This window comes from Phoca vitulina, unplaced genomic scaffold, assembly GCF_004348235.1.
Source record: "Phoca vitulina isolate PV1807 unplaced genomic scaffold, GSC_HSeal_1.0 scaffold16, whole genome shotgun sequence".
Taxonomy (NCBI): domain Eukaryota; kingdom Metazoa; phylum Chordata; class Mammalia; order Carnivora; family Phocidae; genus Phoca; species Phoca vitulina.
In genome coordinates, this window is record NW_022589719.1 from 30,103,219 (window position 1) to 30,121,570 (window position 18,352).

At 37.0% G+C, this 18,352-nt stretch overlaps 1 protein-coding gene across 3 annotated transcripts in view; it reads left to right on the forward strand.

The window, feature by feature from the left end:
• Nucleotides 1-18,352, forward strand: part of RTN3 (reticulon 3) — a 62,564-nt gene that overhangs the window by 15,150 nt on the left and 29,062 nt on the right. Inside the window, exon 3 of one of the 3 annotated variants that reach the window (XM_032414327.1) lies at nt 8,252-10,612. The exons of the other annotated variants lie outside the window; for them this stretch is intronic. Coding sequence (XP_032270218.1) covers nt 8,252-10,612 — 2,361 coding nt within the window. The remainder of the gene's footprint in view (nt 1-8,251; nt 10,613-18,352) is intronic. 3 annotated transcript variants of the gene reach the window in all.

An 18,352-nucleotide genomic window follows, 5' to 3' on the forward strand; every position in this document is an offset into this window, starting at 1 on the left:
TGGGATCATGACCTGAGCTGAAGGCAGACGCTTAACTACTGAGCCACCCAGGGGCCCCAAGACTTTGACCTTATAAGAATAAAAACATAATGGGATAAAGTGAATGTAGCATATTTCTTATGAAACATGGTAGATAATTTGTTGCTTTTAAATCAGACTGATAATATTAGGTCCCCCAGCCCCTTTGTAATGTGTCTTGGGTGAATTTGGGTAACTTGTGGGTCAAATCATGACCTTTGAAATTAAGTGTTTGCATTAAAAGATAGATATTTTGTGAATATTAGAAAAATAATTCAAACCTATAAAGTGACTTGACATCTGAAATCCAACCAGATTGATTTTTTAAAGAGTTTTTTTCCTTATGAGCAATTTAATAATTTAGGCAAGTAGGTATTACATGTAATCTACTCTGGAAGATAAACTGGTAAAAATAGCATAATGTAGATGGAACAAATCATTACATTTTCTCTTGTAAATATTTTAGATCTTTTAAAATACAATTCTTCATGGTTAGAACTTTCAGCCACTTTTTTCATACAGAAGGGGAATAATCGATATCCTAAATAGTATAACAATGCAAGCCAAATACAACATAACTAATGTATGGAATGTTGACAAGATAACTGTTATAGCTTAAAAAACTATTTCATTCCTGTTGGGAAAAATTACGCACACATTCAAATAGAATAGAGGTAAATAAGGATTTTGCTAATTAAAAACCAATGTTTAAGTAGGCTTCAGTGTCACAGTGAGTATGAAAGTTTGTAAAAGAAAATAGATTTGCCATTTTTTCCTTTTTGCTTAAAAAGAGTTATTTAGAGCAGTGCAGATTCAGGATAATGTTATTGTTAAAAGAGTATTATAAAGAGGCAGTTAAAAAAGCCATATCCCTGAAGGTGTTCTAGTCTAGCCTCTATTACTACTAGCATTTTTCTCCCGCAGAAAAACACATAATGGAAAAGTAACCCAGTTGGTGCTCTACTTCATTGGCAGGTCTAGAGATCAACCTGTTGTTTGAGGAAACAGCTTGGCAAGTGATTAGGTGCATTCTAGAGTAGCCAAGAATGGTAGCTTCTAGTATGCCTTATAAAAAATAAGGAAAGAGGATGTTGGTGTCCTTGTTTAACTGGATTAACCCCTTGGGGAGAATTGCTGGGACCAGTCTGGCCCAATGCAGGGCTTTCAGAGTGCTGCCACCCAGAAGAACCTTGAGTGCATCACTGGCATTAACCCAACTAACTCCTCTGTCTCTGGCTTCCATAACTCTTAGCCACTTATTTAGCCTTGGAGAATTAGCCTTACTTTTATATATCTAAGCGATATATAGCAGTTATTAAATAGGACATTTTCATATTTGAGAATGACCTCTTTAATCCTGAAATAGTTATTATTGGTCTTCAGGGAGATGAATATACAAAAAACTGCCATTAATTTGGACTGAATAAAGGAAGGGCAGTTAAATTTTTCAAAAGAAAATTATGTAATATTTATTAAATTGTACTACTTTGAAGTAGACAGCTATTTAAGTTAGCAAAGCAAACTTTTTGACAGCTATTAAATATATTTGTAACGACAATATTAATAGAATAATCAATTTCTTTTTAAATAAGTTGTATTCCTGAGTAGGTCCTTTGTAGTCTTTTCTTATTGATTCCTTCTTTCTTATCAAGCAGAATTTAATTTCAGCCTAATCCCTAAGTGTTTCAAAATAGGGGAATAAATTTTAATGGTGTTTTCCTGTAATGTAAAATAAAGATATTAACAGAGGTATACATGTAGGATGTGGCTCGTTTTTATTGAGCTTTTACTGTGTTCAGTACTTTATGTGAATTGTTTCAATACGCACAGCCAGTTTTATGGAGGAAAGGTACTAGCTCATTTACCAGTTGACACAGGTTTAAAATGGTGCAATAACTTGCTCAAGATCACAGAGTGAGTAAGTGACAGATGTAGGACTCCAAAGTCCATACTCATAAACACTGCCTATGATAAAGTATATTAGTTGTATTTTAGTGTTTGCAGATATTTTTAGAGATGTCATTTTGAGGTTAATGTTACAATCATAAGAGCAGGGGAAGAGGCAGAAATTCTACTTTAACCATATTACTGCTGTTAGTGATGTAAATTTAGTATCATCAGGGGGCTCTGCTCCCTCCATGAGCACAAAATCAAACTGAAATTTGGTTTCTACTTTTGAAACCTTTGATAAGAGTGGAGGCTGAAAAATACGCTGATTTTCTTTAGAAAACATGGAAGAAAAGTAGGTAAAAATAAGATGGGAAAGAGAGGAACCTGAAGAACTGGAAGCACCTTTGCAGTAATGAACATTTGCATTCAATTTGAGTAATGCAGTAGGCATCTGGAATAGGAAGTTAGTTAAACACTGAACTTTGGGGCAGGCATTTGAGGGAAAAATTTGCCAGTTACAGCCTTTTTTTTAACAAAAGCAAAACATTTTTCTTTGTACAGAAGAGACTTTTTGTTTAGGATTAGCTTGGCTGCAAGTGTCTGCTGGCTAACTTCCTATTTTGATGCTGTGGCTGAAAGTTGCTGATACTGTTTTGCACGAGAATTTGTCTTTCCTTCCTGTTTTGTGAACATAAGAAAATTCAAGTGTAGGAAAACCTATACCTGAATATTTCAAGCCTCCCTTGTATGAATAAGCATAGTATTTCTTTGCTGATGTGTATGGTTTTTCCATGTTACAGCTATCCTTTTAATTAAAAGTAATGAATTTCCTTAGTGAGGAGGGTTGGAAAGTAACCAAATGGTATCTAAAACAGGATTCTAAGCTATTCACTCTTTTTAGGAAGTACTCTGATAATAGGATATAATATTCATTATTAATTACTTATTTCTAGATCACAGTTTTCAGTCATTAAGTTACCAACACCTGAATAAAAATATTAAGTCTTTTTTGAAAAGGCAGTTTGGGGGACAAGAAACAAAGTAAAGAGAAACTATTTTGAAGGATAGAGTAAACAATATATGAAGAGATTTTTTTCAATTCGAGTGTATTTACTTGATGTGAACACAGTATTCACTTGGAAGTTGATTTTTCATCATGTCATTTTTAACTCCCCACCTTGTTCTGAGAGAGAAAATACTGCAGGCAAGGAAGAGGGAAAATTCTTCCTGAATTCCCACACCTTATTCTCCAATCAAATGGAGCTTTTGCCTTATTCCAATCAAAATTTCGAGTTACTATACTTTAAACTTAGTAGAAAGAAGTATTTGAAGCAGGCACAAAAGGACCACCCATGCCCTACTAAACTGTAAGCTGTGCTTCTGGACAAGGACAGGAGCAAGAGTGAGAGTGAAAAGCGTCAGGCTCATCTCCTGTGGGATTTTTACAAGACTAGAGTTCTGAAGTACAGCTCAATTTTTCTACCTTTCTAAAATTCATAAAGTTCTGGTTTTCAAACCAGGTTCATTACCTAGGAAACTTGTAATGCAGATTGCATCCATTTCAGGAAATTTGAGTCAGTAAGGCAGAGAGAATATATGAAGTACTGGTAGTTCTAAAGTTTGAAAGGGAGTGTAAAAGACATCATCCAAGACTGTTTTTGTGCCAGGTTGTTCAGCTAGTTGTACATTGAACTAAAATATACTTTGGCCTTGGTGGTGGTAAAATGAAACATTTTGTTCAGAAAAAGTTATTTTTTCTTTCAACCTTGCCTTCAATTTTTTTATGTTTTGGGCCATCTTAAATGTCTTTACCTACATAGAATCCAGTATGATTCTTGGAATGCCATAGGCATTTGTTTTGTAATAATTGATTCAGAAGTTGCATCACCCAAATTTTTGAAATAGATAAAAGCTCTTTAAATTACTTCCTTTTATTTGAGAATGGTAGGAGGGAAAAGTGTCTAAAACTCTGAATGAGGATTTATATACTCTCCCCTATCAAAAAAGCATATGATCTGGAGTCTCTATGTCAGGAGATTTTTTTTTGAGAATGTGGTGTCTGGGGACATTTACTGAGGATTTACTAAGTGCCAGATAGTGCTCTAAGAACTTTTCACGTATTAACTCATTTAATCCTCACAGCAATTCTCAAGTTAGGTGCTTTAGTATCACCGTTTTTTAGATGAGATTAATCAACTTGCCAAGGCCACACGATTAGTAAGTGTGATCAAATGATTTTGCATCTTTTAATAGGAATTTTTGGTCTGGGAGCGGTCTAGAAATTTAGACTGCCAACTTAATTTCCTAGTCTTATTTCGGATAGTACACTTCACTTAAGTGGAGACTTATAAGTATTTAGACCTTAGGAAGATACGGGTAAGCAAACAGCTCAGTACTGGATAAATTTGGGAACATTCTCATGATTATTATGGGGTTATGACATTTTTCACCTCTACCATATATAATTCCCTTTTTTTTTTTTAAAGATTTTATTTATTTGACAGAGAGAGACACAGTGAGAGAGGGAACCACAAGCAAGGGGGGGGGTGGGAGAGGGAGAAGCAGGCTTCCCGCGGAGCAGAGAGCCCGATGTGGGACTCGATCCCAGGACCCTGGGACCATGACCTGAGCCAAAGGCAGTTGTTTAACAACTGAGCCACCCAGGCGCCCTATAATTCCCTTTTTTAACAAACTTATTAGGTGTATAGAGCCATACCATATTTTTAAGTAATTAGAATTCTTGAAAATGAGTATGCACATTAAATCCTATTACAGCAAATAACTAGAAAATACTCATAATGAGGGAATTTTTTGACAGACATTGGTTTTGAGTAATGTTGAAAGTCTCTTGTAGTGCATGTGAACGGTTGGATCTTTTGAAAAGGGAAAGGGAATGGACATTTTCTGAGATGTAAGATGATCCAGAGTCATTCTATCAGGCAGTTTTACAGTGTATGGTATTTTAAAAACTAACAACCTTCAAACTCCCTGGCGATTTCTGCTGTTTTACAGACTTGGACAACACCAGTGACTATTAAGTGCCATACTCACTAATTGGAAGAGTCTTTGCTTATGGGAGCTGTTCTAAAAAAGGCTTAGTAGATTCTGGTCTCGTTCTATTTAATGTTTTCATGCCTTTATAAACTTTTTACTTCCAGCCCAGTTTTTTCCATTGTCTCTGTACAAGTCAGCTCTGTCCAAGTTTGTTAGGGTTTCAACTAGCCAAAGAAACTTCCTTTCATTTGCTGAAATTCTAAACATGATAATTAAAGTTGAAGCACAGATGAGGATGCTAACTTATTTTGCTACATGTGGGAAAGCTTGATTGACAATGGTGAGAGCTAGTTCCTGTATCTCACAGCCTCAGAGAAATTAATGCAGCATTGAGCTCTGTTTGCACCCTAGGCTAACCCCCAAGAAAGCACTATCCACTCCATATATTGTCACAAAATTATTAGGAAATATGACTAAAGTTATTTTGTGTGCATAATAGTGACATCATATTAAAGAGTCTTAATTAAAGAATGTTATAAGTTTTATTTATTGCAGGACTTGCTAGTATTCTGAGAATAAGATTTCTAACCTAATCTTCTAGCTTTACCTTGGATTATTATATACCTAACTTAAAACTTTTGGAGTATTAAGAGTTCAAAGAAGAAAGGAGAGAAACAAGGCTTGGAAAACTGACAAGTTTGTGTCCTGACAAAGCATGTTAGAATGGTTCCACCATGCGTTTTCCCCCAGTAATGTGCACATTCTTCTATTAGCATTCAGGGTAGGTTGCTTTCTTTTTCTTTTCCTTTTTTTTTTTTTTTTTTTTTTTAAGATTTTATTTATTTGACAGAGAGACCACAAGTAGGCAGAGCAGCAGGCAGAGGGAGAGGGAGAAGCAGACTCTCCGCTGAGCAGGGAGCCCGATGCAGGGCTCGATCCCAGGACCCCAGGATCATGACCTGAGCCGAAGGCAGACGCTTAACCGTCTGAGCCACCCAGGCGCCCCAGGTTGCTTTCTTTTTCATTTCTTCAGGCCCACCACCACCACCACATCATCACTTTACTTACTGATTTTGCTTATTGTCTGTCTCCTGCTCTGGGTGCAGGTACTCTTACAGCACCACAAACTCAAGGATCTTTTGTTTTGTTCACCACTTTTCATCTAGTTTCTAAGGCAGTGTCTGACACATGATAGGCACTCGATTAATATTTGTGGAATTATTAATTCATTTTGTCCACTTTTGTCTATAAGATGGCTGGTCTAAATTATCTGATATCTCAGTCTCTATAAAATATATAAGCCAAGCATTCCCTGTAAGGTGGAGTCAGTTTTGATCATGTCAGAGTTCCATTCATGTTTGAAGGGAGGGGTTCCCAGTTTTACCTTAATCCAGATTTAATCCATTGAATGTTTCATGGTAGAAACACTAACCAATAAGTTCAGTAATAATAACATAGCTCAGATCATGGAATATTTCTGATTTAAATGTAGCCTACAAATGAACTACTAAAAATGTAGTTATTTAAATTTCAGGGTTTTGAACCTTTTAATCTATAATTCTGAGCTTCATTTATATTGTCTCCTTAATCTGGTCTTGCTGAGTACTAAATAACGATACTATATCATACTATATAATGATAGATGCAAACCATCTTTACTACATTAGAAATAAACGTGAATTGGGGCTCCTGGGTGGCTCAGTTGTTAAGCGTCTGTCTTCTGTTCAGGTCATGATCCCGGGGTCCTGGGATTGAGCCCTGCGTTGGGCTCCCTGCTCAGCGGGAAGCCTGCTTCTCCCTCTCCCACTCCCCCTGCTTGTGTTCCCTCTCTCGCTGTGTCTCTCTCTGTCAAATAACTGGATATAATCTTTAAAAAAAAAAAAAAAGTAAATGCGAATTACAGCTTGCTTCAAGTATTTTCTGTCCCACTAGTACAGTTTGTACCACCAAACTGTGTTTTTCCTCAATTTACAAAAACTTTTTCCCCCAATACCCAGATAACAGTTAAACTGTTCTAAAGGTCATATCCTAGTACATGAAATTTCAGTGATGTGTTGAAATAGAGGAACTTTATCTGGCATTTGGAAACATTTTTATAATAGTTAAATTTTATTTTTTGGAGTAAGATATTTAGTTTTTATTTCTTTTCAGTCTTATGAAATGATTTTGAATAAAGTCACAATTTTGCTTCTATTATTCAGCTTCTCACATGAAAAAGAATATAAGCTGAATAAAAGTAATCCCAAAGGTTTTTCTCTTTCATAAATTCACAGTTACTCATTCACACTCAAGGCAGTGCTGTCCTGAGCCTGCTTAGATCTCACCTGGCCAAACAGTCTTTGATTCACTCATTTGGAACTATTTATTTAAGACTTACTTTGTTCTAACTCCAGAGATAACAACAGTGTGCAAGAGAGACAGCACTTACCTTGGGACAGTTGTTTTGATCTTTTCTTCTGGAAAAACTTGCTAGATTGGAAAGTTGGAAAACAATATGATAAATCACTGGCTGTTGTAGTATTAATAACTAATAAGATTTAATTAATGTATTACTTTTAGAAGGATATTTTCTCTTTTAAAAGGATTTCTGGCGTTAACTCTTCTTAACCACAGAACAAACCTTACCAGTTTGCACAGTTCAATGTTGGTTAAATTGGCAAGTTCGTGCAAGAGATTTTGGAGCAGGCCAACCATTTCATACTCTTCAGTTTAAAATGAGGCCATCTGTACGTGAGGCCAATCTTCCCTGTGGATAGAAGAGAATAATTCTAGTCTGATTCTTAGGCTCAGGAGGGATCCACTGTATCTCCTAAGAATCAAAAAGAACTGTGGTCACTTTTTTTTTTCTTCTCAAACTGTCAGACTATAACAGTGGATTTGTAGAAACTCTGTGTACTGAATTATGCAGCTTACAGATGAGAACATATCAGTACTTCATAATATTGAGTTGTTATGTATGGATTACATTGAATAGCTCTACCAGGAAAAAAAAAAAAGGAAAAAAAAATTTCCCCAGATTTCCCAATCTCATATTTCTTTATGCTCTACTTTTACAATGGAAAAAGTAGACTGAAAAGTATTTGTCATGAAAATTTTTTGTCATCTGCAATTTGTAGCATGATAAAGCTTTTCTGTTTCACTCTTGGCACTTTTATGCATGTTTTATAGGTTAATTGTTGATCATTGTTTTGTTACATATTTACGTGTGTGTATGTATATATACATCCTGTGTGTGTGTGTCTATGTATATATGTAACTTGAAAAATGAAAAGCATGCTGCTTGGCCTGACTAGCTAATGTGTGATTGTACCTGGTAAACAAACTTTTTTCTTTCAAATTCTGACTATAGAGGGATTGAGCTCTCTTTGCTCTGATGAGCCACCTTCAGAAATTATGACTTCCTCCCTTTTTTCGTCTTCTGAAATGCATAACACTGACCTTACAGTACTACATGGAGAAAAAAGCAAAGTGTTAGGCAGCCAGCCTATTTTAGCCAAAGGAGGAAAAGACTGTTTGGATCTACTAGATGTGAAAAAGATGGAAAAGCTTCAAGGGACTAGTAAAGACATAGCATACTCCCCAGTTTCTGTTGCAGAAGGAGTTCAGTGTAACCGTCCTTCCATTCCGGTCAGTTTCCCTGATCGTCCTGCTTTTCTCTCAAAGGAAGTTGGTCTAATGGAACAGCAAATAAATAAAAATCAGGAGTCCAGGAACCCAAATAAGGTACCAGGTACGGGTGATGAAACTGGCTTGGATGTTGATGACAAGTTCACTTTGCTAACAGCCCAGAAACCACTCACCCAGCAGCCTAAGGCAGAAGGCATTTGTACATATTCCTTATCCCCATCTGAAGTTTCAGGAGGTGGTATTTTTGAAAAGGATTCCCCTGAGTCACCATTTGAAGTAATTATTGACAAAGAAGCATTTGACAAAGAATTTAAAGATGCATGTAAGGAGAGCACAAATGATTTTGGTAGGTGGGCAGTGCACATTGATAGAGAATCGTCTGCAGACATTTTGGAGTCTAATGACAAATTATTTCCACTGAGAAGTAAAGAGGCAGGGCGTTACCCAACCTCTGCGTTGCTCACTAGACAGTTTTCGCACACAACTGCGGCATTGGAAGAAGTGTCTAGATGTGTGAATGATATGCATAACTTTACTAATGAAATATTGACTTGGGATTTGGTTCCCCAAGCGAAAGAAGAGAGCAATAAATCTGACTACATCACAAAAACTACAGGACTTGATATGAGTGAATATAATTCAGAAATCCCAATTGTAAATCTTAAAACTAACGCTCACCAGAAATTTCCTGTATGTTCTATTAATGGGAGCACTCCCATCATTAAATCAGCAGGTGATTGGGCACAGGCATCTCTCCCACAAGAAAATGCCGTCACGGAAAAACCTATGCCAGACTGTCTCCATTCCACAAAGGAAATCAGTATCAAAGGTGTGGGAGGCAATGTGCAGAAACAAGATAACACACTTTCAGAGTTCCCTGGATCTCCTTTTGAGAAAAGTGTCTCTTTGGGTTCTGGAGTGGCTAATGTGAAAGTGGTCTTACCTGATGGCCATGTGAAAGGTGAAATGAATTGGCGGAGCTCTGTGTTAGGAGAAGCCACAGAGGCTGATAGTTCTGGTGAATCTGATGACACAGTAATAGAGGACATTACAACCAGTATTTCATTTGAAAGTAACAAAATTCAGGCTGGGAAACCTGTTTCCATTCCAAGTGCTATTGTAAAAAGAGATGAAAGAGAAATCAAAGAGATTTTCAATTGCAATAGGGAAAATAAAACATCTGAAAACTTTGAAGGGCCAGTCAGTGGCTCTGAGGCAGCGCAAGTTCAGCCTGATATTCTTGAAAGGAGTCCAGCTGGTGAGGCAGCGTGTTCACAAGTACCTGATCTGAATGGCATGTCAGAAGAGGTGGAGCAGTCGGGTAGTATGAGTGAAGTTGATCCTGAAAAGCCTGTTGCAACCGAAAACCGCAAACTTCCTTCAGCTCTGTCTCCAAGTGTTCTTCCGGAGACAGAATTCTCACTAAATGTGACAACCTCTGCCTATTTGGAGTCATTACATGAAAAAAGTGTTAAAGGTGCAGTTGATTCTTCCCCAGGGGACCTGATAGCAACCTTTACAGAAACCAGAGAGGAAGGAATTGTAGATAAAGGTGCAGGAAATGCCTTTCAGGCAACATCGGAGAAGACTACAGACTTTAAAACAACTCTTGCTGTGGAAATCTTGCATGAAAATGAATCAGGTGGTTCTGAAATTAAAGACAGAAAAAGCAAACACACTGAACAAAGCAAAGAAACTAATGAAAGTACGGTTCTGGATGTTTTCCCTGCCCAGGGTACTCCAGCAGCATCTCTTGACTTAGAACAGGAACAGCTCACAATCAGAGCACTTAAGGAACTGAGTGAAAGGAAGGTTGAGAAGTCAGCTTCTGTACTGGATAATGTAGAATCTTCTCCTGAAGAAATACTCAAGCAGACTTTCACATGTGATCCAGAATCTTCTTGGCTTCAGAGATCGTATGATGTCCTAGAACACACAGAAGTTAATACTGGATCTGATCTTGGGATTTCCAAGAAGCCCACAATTAGCAAAGAAACTCCTAGGGTAGATACTATTTCGAGCCTTAGTAAGACTGAAGTGGTAAACAAGCAAGTCCTAGCAAGACTTCTCACAAACTTCTCAGGTAATCATTTACATTAGAAATACTACATGTGATTAATTCTACTGTGGTTGATTACTTACCAGAGTGTCATTTTTCTAAGTCTCTGATTTTATATCACCAAAATTATGGCTAGAATAAAAACAACACTGCATAATGGGGAAAGGCAGAATTTTTTTTTGTGGTTGCCTGATTTGTTTTTCTTATACAAATATTTCCCAAAGTAGTAGACCACTTGTTAAAATTAATATTCTCTTTAAAACATTCTTTATGCTTCAGGTTTTTGGTTTGTTTTTTTTTCTCAAGGTTCTGCTTTCCTTACGGGTTGGCCCTAGAGCAGTTGCTGCGTTAAGAATATCATTAGGCATTTATTTATTCACAAAGCTTACTTTTAAATCTCCATAATAGTAGCACTGCTTAGCACTTGGGTTTTTTGCTGTGGGCCTTGTGAAATCTATTTAGCAATCAAAGATAAAGGAATTCCTGCTGGGAACGACAGCAAATGAAACTTTTAATTAATTTGATCTTATACTACAGAGATTTTATGCTCTGAAAGTAGGTAACCAGTATTGTATTGTAGTACTGTTTTGTGAGTATTGCTTAAGAGAAGTCATGCATTCTTCTACCTTGGACCTTACTGAATACTCTTCAGGCCAAATTTATTATGTGGTACTAGAAGCTTTTCCCTTTGTCTTCTCTTTATTTGAATGATTACTTTTCTCGAAATCAGCCTTCAGTTAAATTACTGCAAATGCTATCTGTTCTGGGATCTTGGAAGGTGTAAGAAGAAAAGGACATTTAAAGGCTTCCAAAAGGGACCCGCAACCTCTAAGTTCTGCACTCACTATACGGTCACTCTTAAATGCTATGTAGGGATCTCTGGTTTTCCAGGCTTCTTTGACAGTAGATCCCTTTTTTCAAATGAAATCATATACAGAGTTACAATATTTAAAATAAAAATAAGATTTTTTTGTTAGGATAAACTTATAAAATTGATTATACCATTTCCTTTTTTTTTTTTCTATAAACATTTTATTATGCACAGAATGGGGAGGAGGTCGAGCCCTTAGCAGCCACTTTTCTATCCTGGTGGCAGCCAGAACGCTGCTCAGCTCCTCCTGCTGGGGTGCCTCTCAAAAGGAGTGAAACCGCACACCTCTCGGATCTTGTCTTACAATGATGTGATGTGCTTGGTTAGGTGCTCATGCTGGCAGAAGTGCCTTGGCTTGTTCACGTTCTTGGTCACCTTGTGGCCCTTGTTGAGGTCCATGACCATGGGGTTTGCAGAGCCGTGGCTGCAGCTCTTCAGCTGCGGCAGAAGGGCACCCTTTACTTTTTATTTCCTTCCTGAAGACCACAGGCAGATTACTTAGTCTTTCTAAATTTTAATCTTTAAAATAGAGATAATTGTGCTTACCTTATAATAATATTATGGGGATCAAATGTGGACATGCAGGTAATGCGTGCTTAGCATATAATAAATACTCATTTAGCACAAAGTACAGGACCTGGCATGTAGTAGGTACTGGATAATTATTTGTTCATTGTTAAGTGAATGAATTGTTCAGTATCAGTGAAAACATTGAGACTGTTTTATAAACTAAAAAATTTGAAGTGGCAGTTAAGGATAGCTGTTATACTCTAGTAATTGAAGATTGCTGAGCTTGGATTGAGGATTGCTGAATTTTCATTGTTGCTTTACAGCATCTAGAAAGCTTTGAACAATTAAGTTATATCACCTTTTGAGGCCTCAGTTTCCTTATCTGTAAAGTGAGGATGTTGAAGGAGATGATCTTCAGTATCATTTTAATAATATGATTCTCTGACTCTGGTATATTCTAGGTTTCTTTATGAGTTGTTGTCATAATTCTTACAGGTTGTTCTTTTGAATGATAAGGCATATAGGAATTAGGCTACAAGGACTTCAGTGTCTAATTTTGGCAAATTCCTGCTTCAGTGTGACCTCAGATAACTCACCTAACTGGTTTGGCATCTTCCTTTGTTAATATGGTAATAATTATTTTGTCCTGCTTTATAGTGTTGTAGTAAACAAAGTACTGTGTAAATACTAATTATTAGTAATTCTTAACTGAGTTATTTAATCTGTTGTGAAAGGTGAAATGGGTTATGGAAATTTAGGATATTTGTCACTGGCCAAATTCTATCATTAGTAGACATTTTTAGATGCTAATTAAAGACCGGTATAATGAGACCAAGAAGCTAAAAGGTCTTCCTTTGCAGGCTTCAAAATAGAAAACCTTTTTAAATTGTCTTACTTTATGAATAAATATTTTAAAATATAACTACTTCAGCAAAATACATCAGTCTCTAGTTCTAAGTAGTACATCTGAATAGTCTTCCCTTTGAAGTAAAACCAGTTCTGTAATTAGGTTCTGCCTAAAATTGTTGGGGAAAATAGGCAAAAGAAACAATGAAAAATATTAATGGTATTTTTTCTTTTGCTGTCTTATGGTATATTGTATACAAGTTTGTAATGAAGCATAAGTTTCATTTCCTTTATGATGATATTATAGTTCAATAATTATGGTATGATCTATGGTATAACTAATCGTTTGGGGAAAATTTAGATCCTGCTCATACACCTAATTGGGTGAAGACAGGTTTTTGGATTTTAGTATCCAGATTGGCAAGAATGCAAGGAAATAGGCAGGTATATATTTTGGTGATAGGTAGATGTAAGTTTTTACAACTTTTCTGGAAGGCATTTTGGCAGTATGTGTAACAGAGTCCTAGAATTAATCTAGCAGTTTTGTTTCTAGGAATTTATTCTAAGGAAAAAAATTATGTGCAAAAACAACTACAAAAACGTGGGGTTTTTTTGTTTTTTGGGAGGTTTTGGGGGTTTTTTGTTTTGTTTTTTTAAGATTTTATTTAGACAGCTCTAACAAAGGGAGAGGGAGAGAGAGAATCTTAAGCAGACTCCACGCCCAGCATGGAGCCAGGTTCGGGGCTCGATCTCATGACCCTGAGATCACAACCTGAGCCAAAATTAAGAGTCAGATGCTTAACCAACTGAGCCACTCAGGTGCCCCTACAAAGATGTTTTTTGTAGTGCTGTCTAAAATATTGGCAGGTATCTCCATGTCTTATTACCTATCTGTGCAATCGAATATTATGCAGCCATTGGAGCTGTTATAGGTTGTTTTTTTTTTAAGAAATGGAAAAATATAGAAAAGTACAAAAAGATAACACTCGTATTTCTTTATGTAGAATTAACTTCGGTGAATTAACATTAATGGTCATATTTGCTTCCAAACTAAAGAACCCTTTGATTACCACCTGACCCACTTACTCCCTTCTTCCCTTCCCCAGAGGTAACCACCATCACGGACCTGATAAATCCTTCCAGCTTGTTTTAAATGTATGTGTATGTAGTATTGTTTTGTGTTTTCAGACCTTTATTAATATTACCATCTTTGTTATGCAGCTTGTTTCATTCGACATTAGGGTTTTTTTTTTTTTTTTTAACTCTTTCCATATTGAAATATATAAAATTTGAATGAAGTGAATAATTTATTCATTTTAACAGCTGTACATACAGTAATCCATTTTATCTATGTTACTTCCCTTTTGATTAGGATGTGGATTATTTTCCATTTTTTACGCTTACAGACAGTGCTGAAGTTAACATCTTTGTACTTGTCTGGTTTTACACATATACAAATATTTCTCTAGGGTCAGAGTGCCACTGCTTATCAATTTAACTTCTAGGAATGTGCATTATTTTTCTAGTTATTGTCAATTTGCTGTCAAAGTTGGAGTTCCTGCTATTATGTGAAAATGTTCACAATTTTTTTTTTAAGTAATCTCTTCACCCAATGTGGGGGCTCAAACTTAAAACCCCAGGATCAAGAGTTATACACTGTACTGACTGAGCCAGCCAGGTGCCCCCAGATGTTCATAATTTATTAATAAAAATTGTATTATTGAACCCCCCAGCAGAGTTTTTGTTATGTGATAAATGATTACAGTAGGAAAACACAAGTTAAAAAAGAAATTATTCAGAATAATTATTAAAAGTGAATCTAGGGGCATCTGGATGGCTCAGTCAGTTGCTTGAGCGTCTGACTCTTGATTTCAGTTCAGTCACAATTTCAGGGTCATGATATTCAACCCCACGTCTGGCTCCACCCTGAGCATGGAATCTGCTTAAGATCTCTCTCTTCCTCAATCTCTGCCCCTTCCCCCACTCATGCATGCACGCTTTCTCTCTTTTTATTTTTTTTTTAAAGATTTTATTTATTTATTTGACAGAGAGCACAAGCAGGGGAAGCAGCAGGCAGAGGGAGAGGGAGAAGCAGGCTCTCCGCTGAGCAGGGAGCCCGACGCAGGGCTCGATCCTGGGACCCTGGGATCATGACTGGGCCGAAAGCAGATGCTTAACCGGCTGAGCCACCCAGGCGCCCCCTCTCTTTTTTTAAAAAAGAAAAGTGAACCTATACTGGGCTACCTGGCTGGCTTAGTCAGAAGAGCATGTGACTTTTGATCTTGGGGTCATGAGTTTGAGGCCCATGTTGGGTGTAGAGATTATTCCTAAATAAATAAAACTTAAAAAAAAAATTTTTTTTTGATATATCTATATATCCACACACAGTGAAGCTGAAGTAAATTTAAAAAAATAACATCACAATGGTTTTTCTTGCAGTATGGTCAAGTAAGCTTTGCTGGAACTGACCTTTCTTGCATATAACTATATATTCTGGACAAAATTGGAAGAAAAGAAAGAACTGAAGATACTGGAAAATGAACAATTAGGCAGATTCTGAAAAGGAGCTGACACTTTTAGAAGAGACAGCATGGAATGTGTTTTCCATTTTAACTGCTTTTAGCCAGATGACAGGCTGAAGTTGGCACTTGGCAGGTTGGCTAAAACTTTCATAGAAAACTTGTAAGAGGACAGAATTTGGGTCAGCCACAGCCGATTCAACCACTGGAAAGGGTTGGAGGAGTCCTGGAAAGGAGAAATCCAGAGAGTGAGAACTTAAAATTCTGTGTACATACTCTCTATATACACCTCTGTTTAATCCTTGAACTACACACATGCATGGAAGACGACAAGCAGCTCAGCTAAAGAGAAAAGAAGTGAACTGAGATGTTGCCCAAGAGACAAGAGTTCACAGTTTGGATCCAGCCAAATTTAACTGCATACTGAAACAAATATTTATTAGCACTCTCCAGAGGAATATAATGGAGTCCAGAGTCCATTATGTACAACATAATATTCACGGTGTCCAAGATACAATGCAAAACCGCACATTTTAAAAACCAGGAAGATATGACCCAAACTGAAGAAAAAAGACAACCAACAGAAACAACTTCATTTGTTAGAATTGGGAAACGGGTTTTAAGGCAGCTATTATAATGAAATAAAGGAAAATACACTTGAATTGAATGAAAAGAAAGGAAATCTCAATTGAGAAACAGCAACAAAAAAGAGCCAAGTGGAAATTCTAGAACTGTAAAGTACAGCAGCTGAAATTAAAATTCACCAAGTGGACTTAATAGCAAAATGGAGATCACAAAGGGAAGAGTCACTGAACTTGTTGATAGATGAACAGAAAATTATCCAACCTGAAGAACAGAAAAAAATATATTACTGAACCTTAGGGACCTTTGGGACATTATTATAAGATCTAAGTCATGTAATTGGAAGTTTCAGAAGGAGAGGAAAATGAGAGGCAGAAGAATATATTTGAAGATAAAATAGTAAAATTTCTCAGATTTTATAAAAATACATTTGCTGACTAAAGAAGCTTAGTGACACCTATTAAGATAAGGACAAAGAAAAAACATACCTTGGTACATGTGTCAGGGGTCCCCAAGACCACCTTCAGGCTCAGTGATTTGCTAGAAGGACTCAGGATTCAGAAACTGTTAGAGTTACCAATTTATTGCAACAAAAGGACACATTAGAATTGGCAAAGGGGAAAGGCACATGGGATAAAGTCCAGGAGAAACCAGGTCCAAGCTTCCAGGTGTCCAGTGGAGTCACACAGGGATGCCCTTAATTTTCCCATCAGTGATGTGACAGCATGTGCAGTGTTGCCAACAAGGAAAGCTCACTTAGTGTTCGGTGTCCAGAACGCCGTGCAGTGCCCACATGACTGATCTCGGCTACTCAGACCCCCCAGAGCAAAAACAGATGTTTGTCATAAATCATATTGTTAGGGCAAGCTTACCTGATCACATTGGTGCAGCATGGCTCAAGTCCTCAGGCATGCAAAAACACTTCTCAGCCAGAATATTTCAGGGGCTCAGAGTTCATCTCCCAGGAGCCAGCCAAGGGCCAGTCCTAAAGACAGACCTTTTTTTGGCCTGTGCAGGGTTTGAGCATTTAAGGCCTATTGAGTTAACCCTTTCCTACACAGTATTGTAGTTAAATTACTGAAGCCAAAGATAAGGAGAAAATATGAAAAGTAGCTAGAGAACAATGACACATAAAAGGGAATGACCATTATAATTAGAGCTAGCTTCTTACTGGAAACCACAATGCCAGAAGACAGTGAAATAACATAAAGTGCCAAACGGGGAAAAAAGTCATTGACCCAGATTTCTTTGTTGGACAAAAATACCCTGCAAGAATGAAGGCAAAATAAAGACATTATTAGATGAAAGAAAATTAAGAATTTGTCACTAGAAGATCTGCACTATAAGAAACACTAAAGGAAGTTCTAAAGATTAAAGGGAATTGATACCAGATAGAAACTCAGACCTTCCGGAAGGAAGAGCATTAGAAATGCTAAATATTTGAAACAATATTAAAGATTTATTTATTCAGGGTGCCTGGCTGGCTCAGTCCTTAGAATATATGACTCTTGATCTTGGGGTTGTGAGTTCAAGCCCACATTGGGTGTAGAGCTTACGGGGGGTGGGGGGGGTGCGTGCTGGGTGGCTCAGTGGGTTAAGCTCCTGACTCCTGGTTTCCGCTCAGGTCATGATCTCAGGGTCATGAGTTTGAGCCCCGCCCGCACTGGGCTCCACACTGAGCATGGAGCCTGCTTAAGATTGTCTCCCTCTTCCCCTTGTCCCCATCCCTGCTCACGCACACACTCACTCTCTAAAAAAAAGGGGCAGGGGAGACTTAAGTCAACTCTATCAATGTTAGTGAACTAAACACTACAACCAGTACAGTGGCAGACTACATAAACTTCTAGACCCAACTATATCCTGACTATAAAAGGTGCACGTTAAAGACACTGAGAGGTAAAAATTAAACAGATGGGAAAATATATACCAAAAAATATATAAATGAATACCATGCCAAAGTTAAGCATGAGACAACAAAGGGTATTACCAGAAGTGAAAAATGATGTGCTGTCATGATAAAAGGTCTCAATAAGTCTTCATCGTCATAAATGTGTATGTGCCTAGTAACAGCTGCAAAATACTTGAAGCAAAATTTGACAGAATTAAGGAAAGAAACAGGCAATTCTAAAATCATAATTGGAGATTTTAATACCTCTTTCTCAGCAATTGATCGACCCACCCACACACAGCATACACACACTGAGCACCACAATCAACCACTCTGACCTAGATAATATTTATAGAGCGCTGTCCTACAATGGCAGGATACACACTCTTTTGCAATTAGACAAGAAATACATTTACCATATGCTAGACCATTAAAAAAAAAAACCCAGTAAATTTGAAAGATTAAAAACATAGAAAATATGTTCTAAGACCATAATGAAATTAAATTTTTAAACAATAAAATACCTAAGAAAATTCCTAAGTATTTGG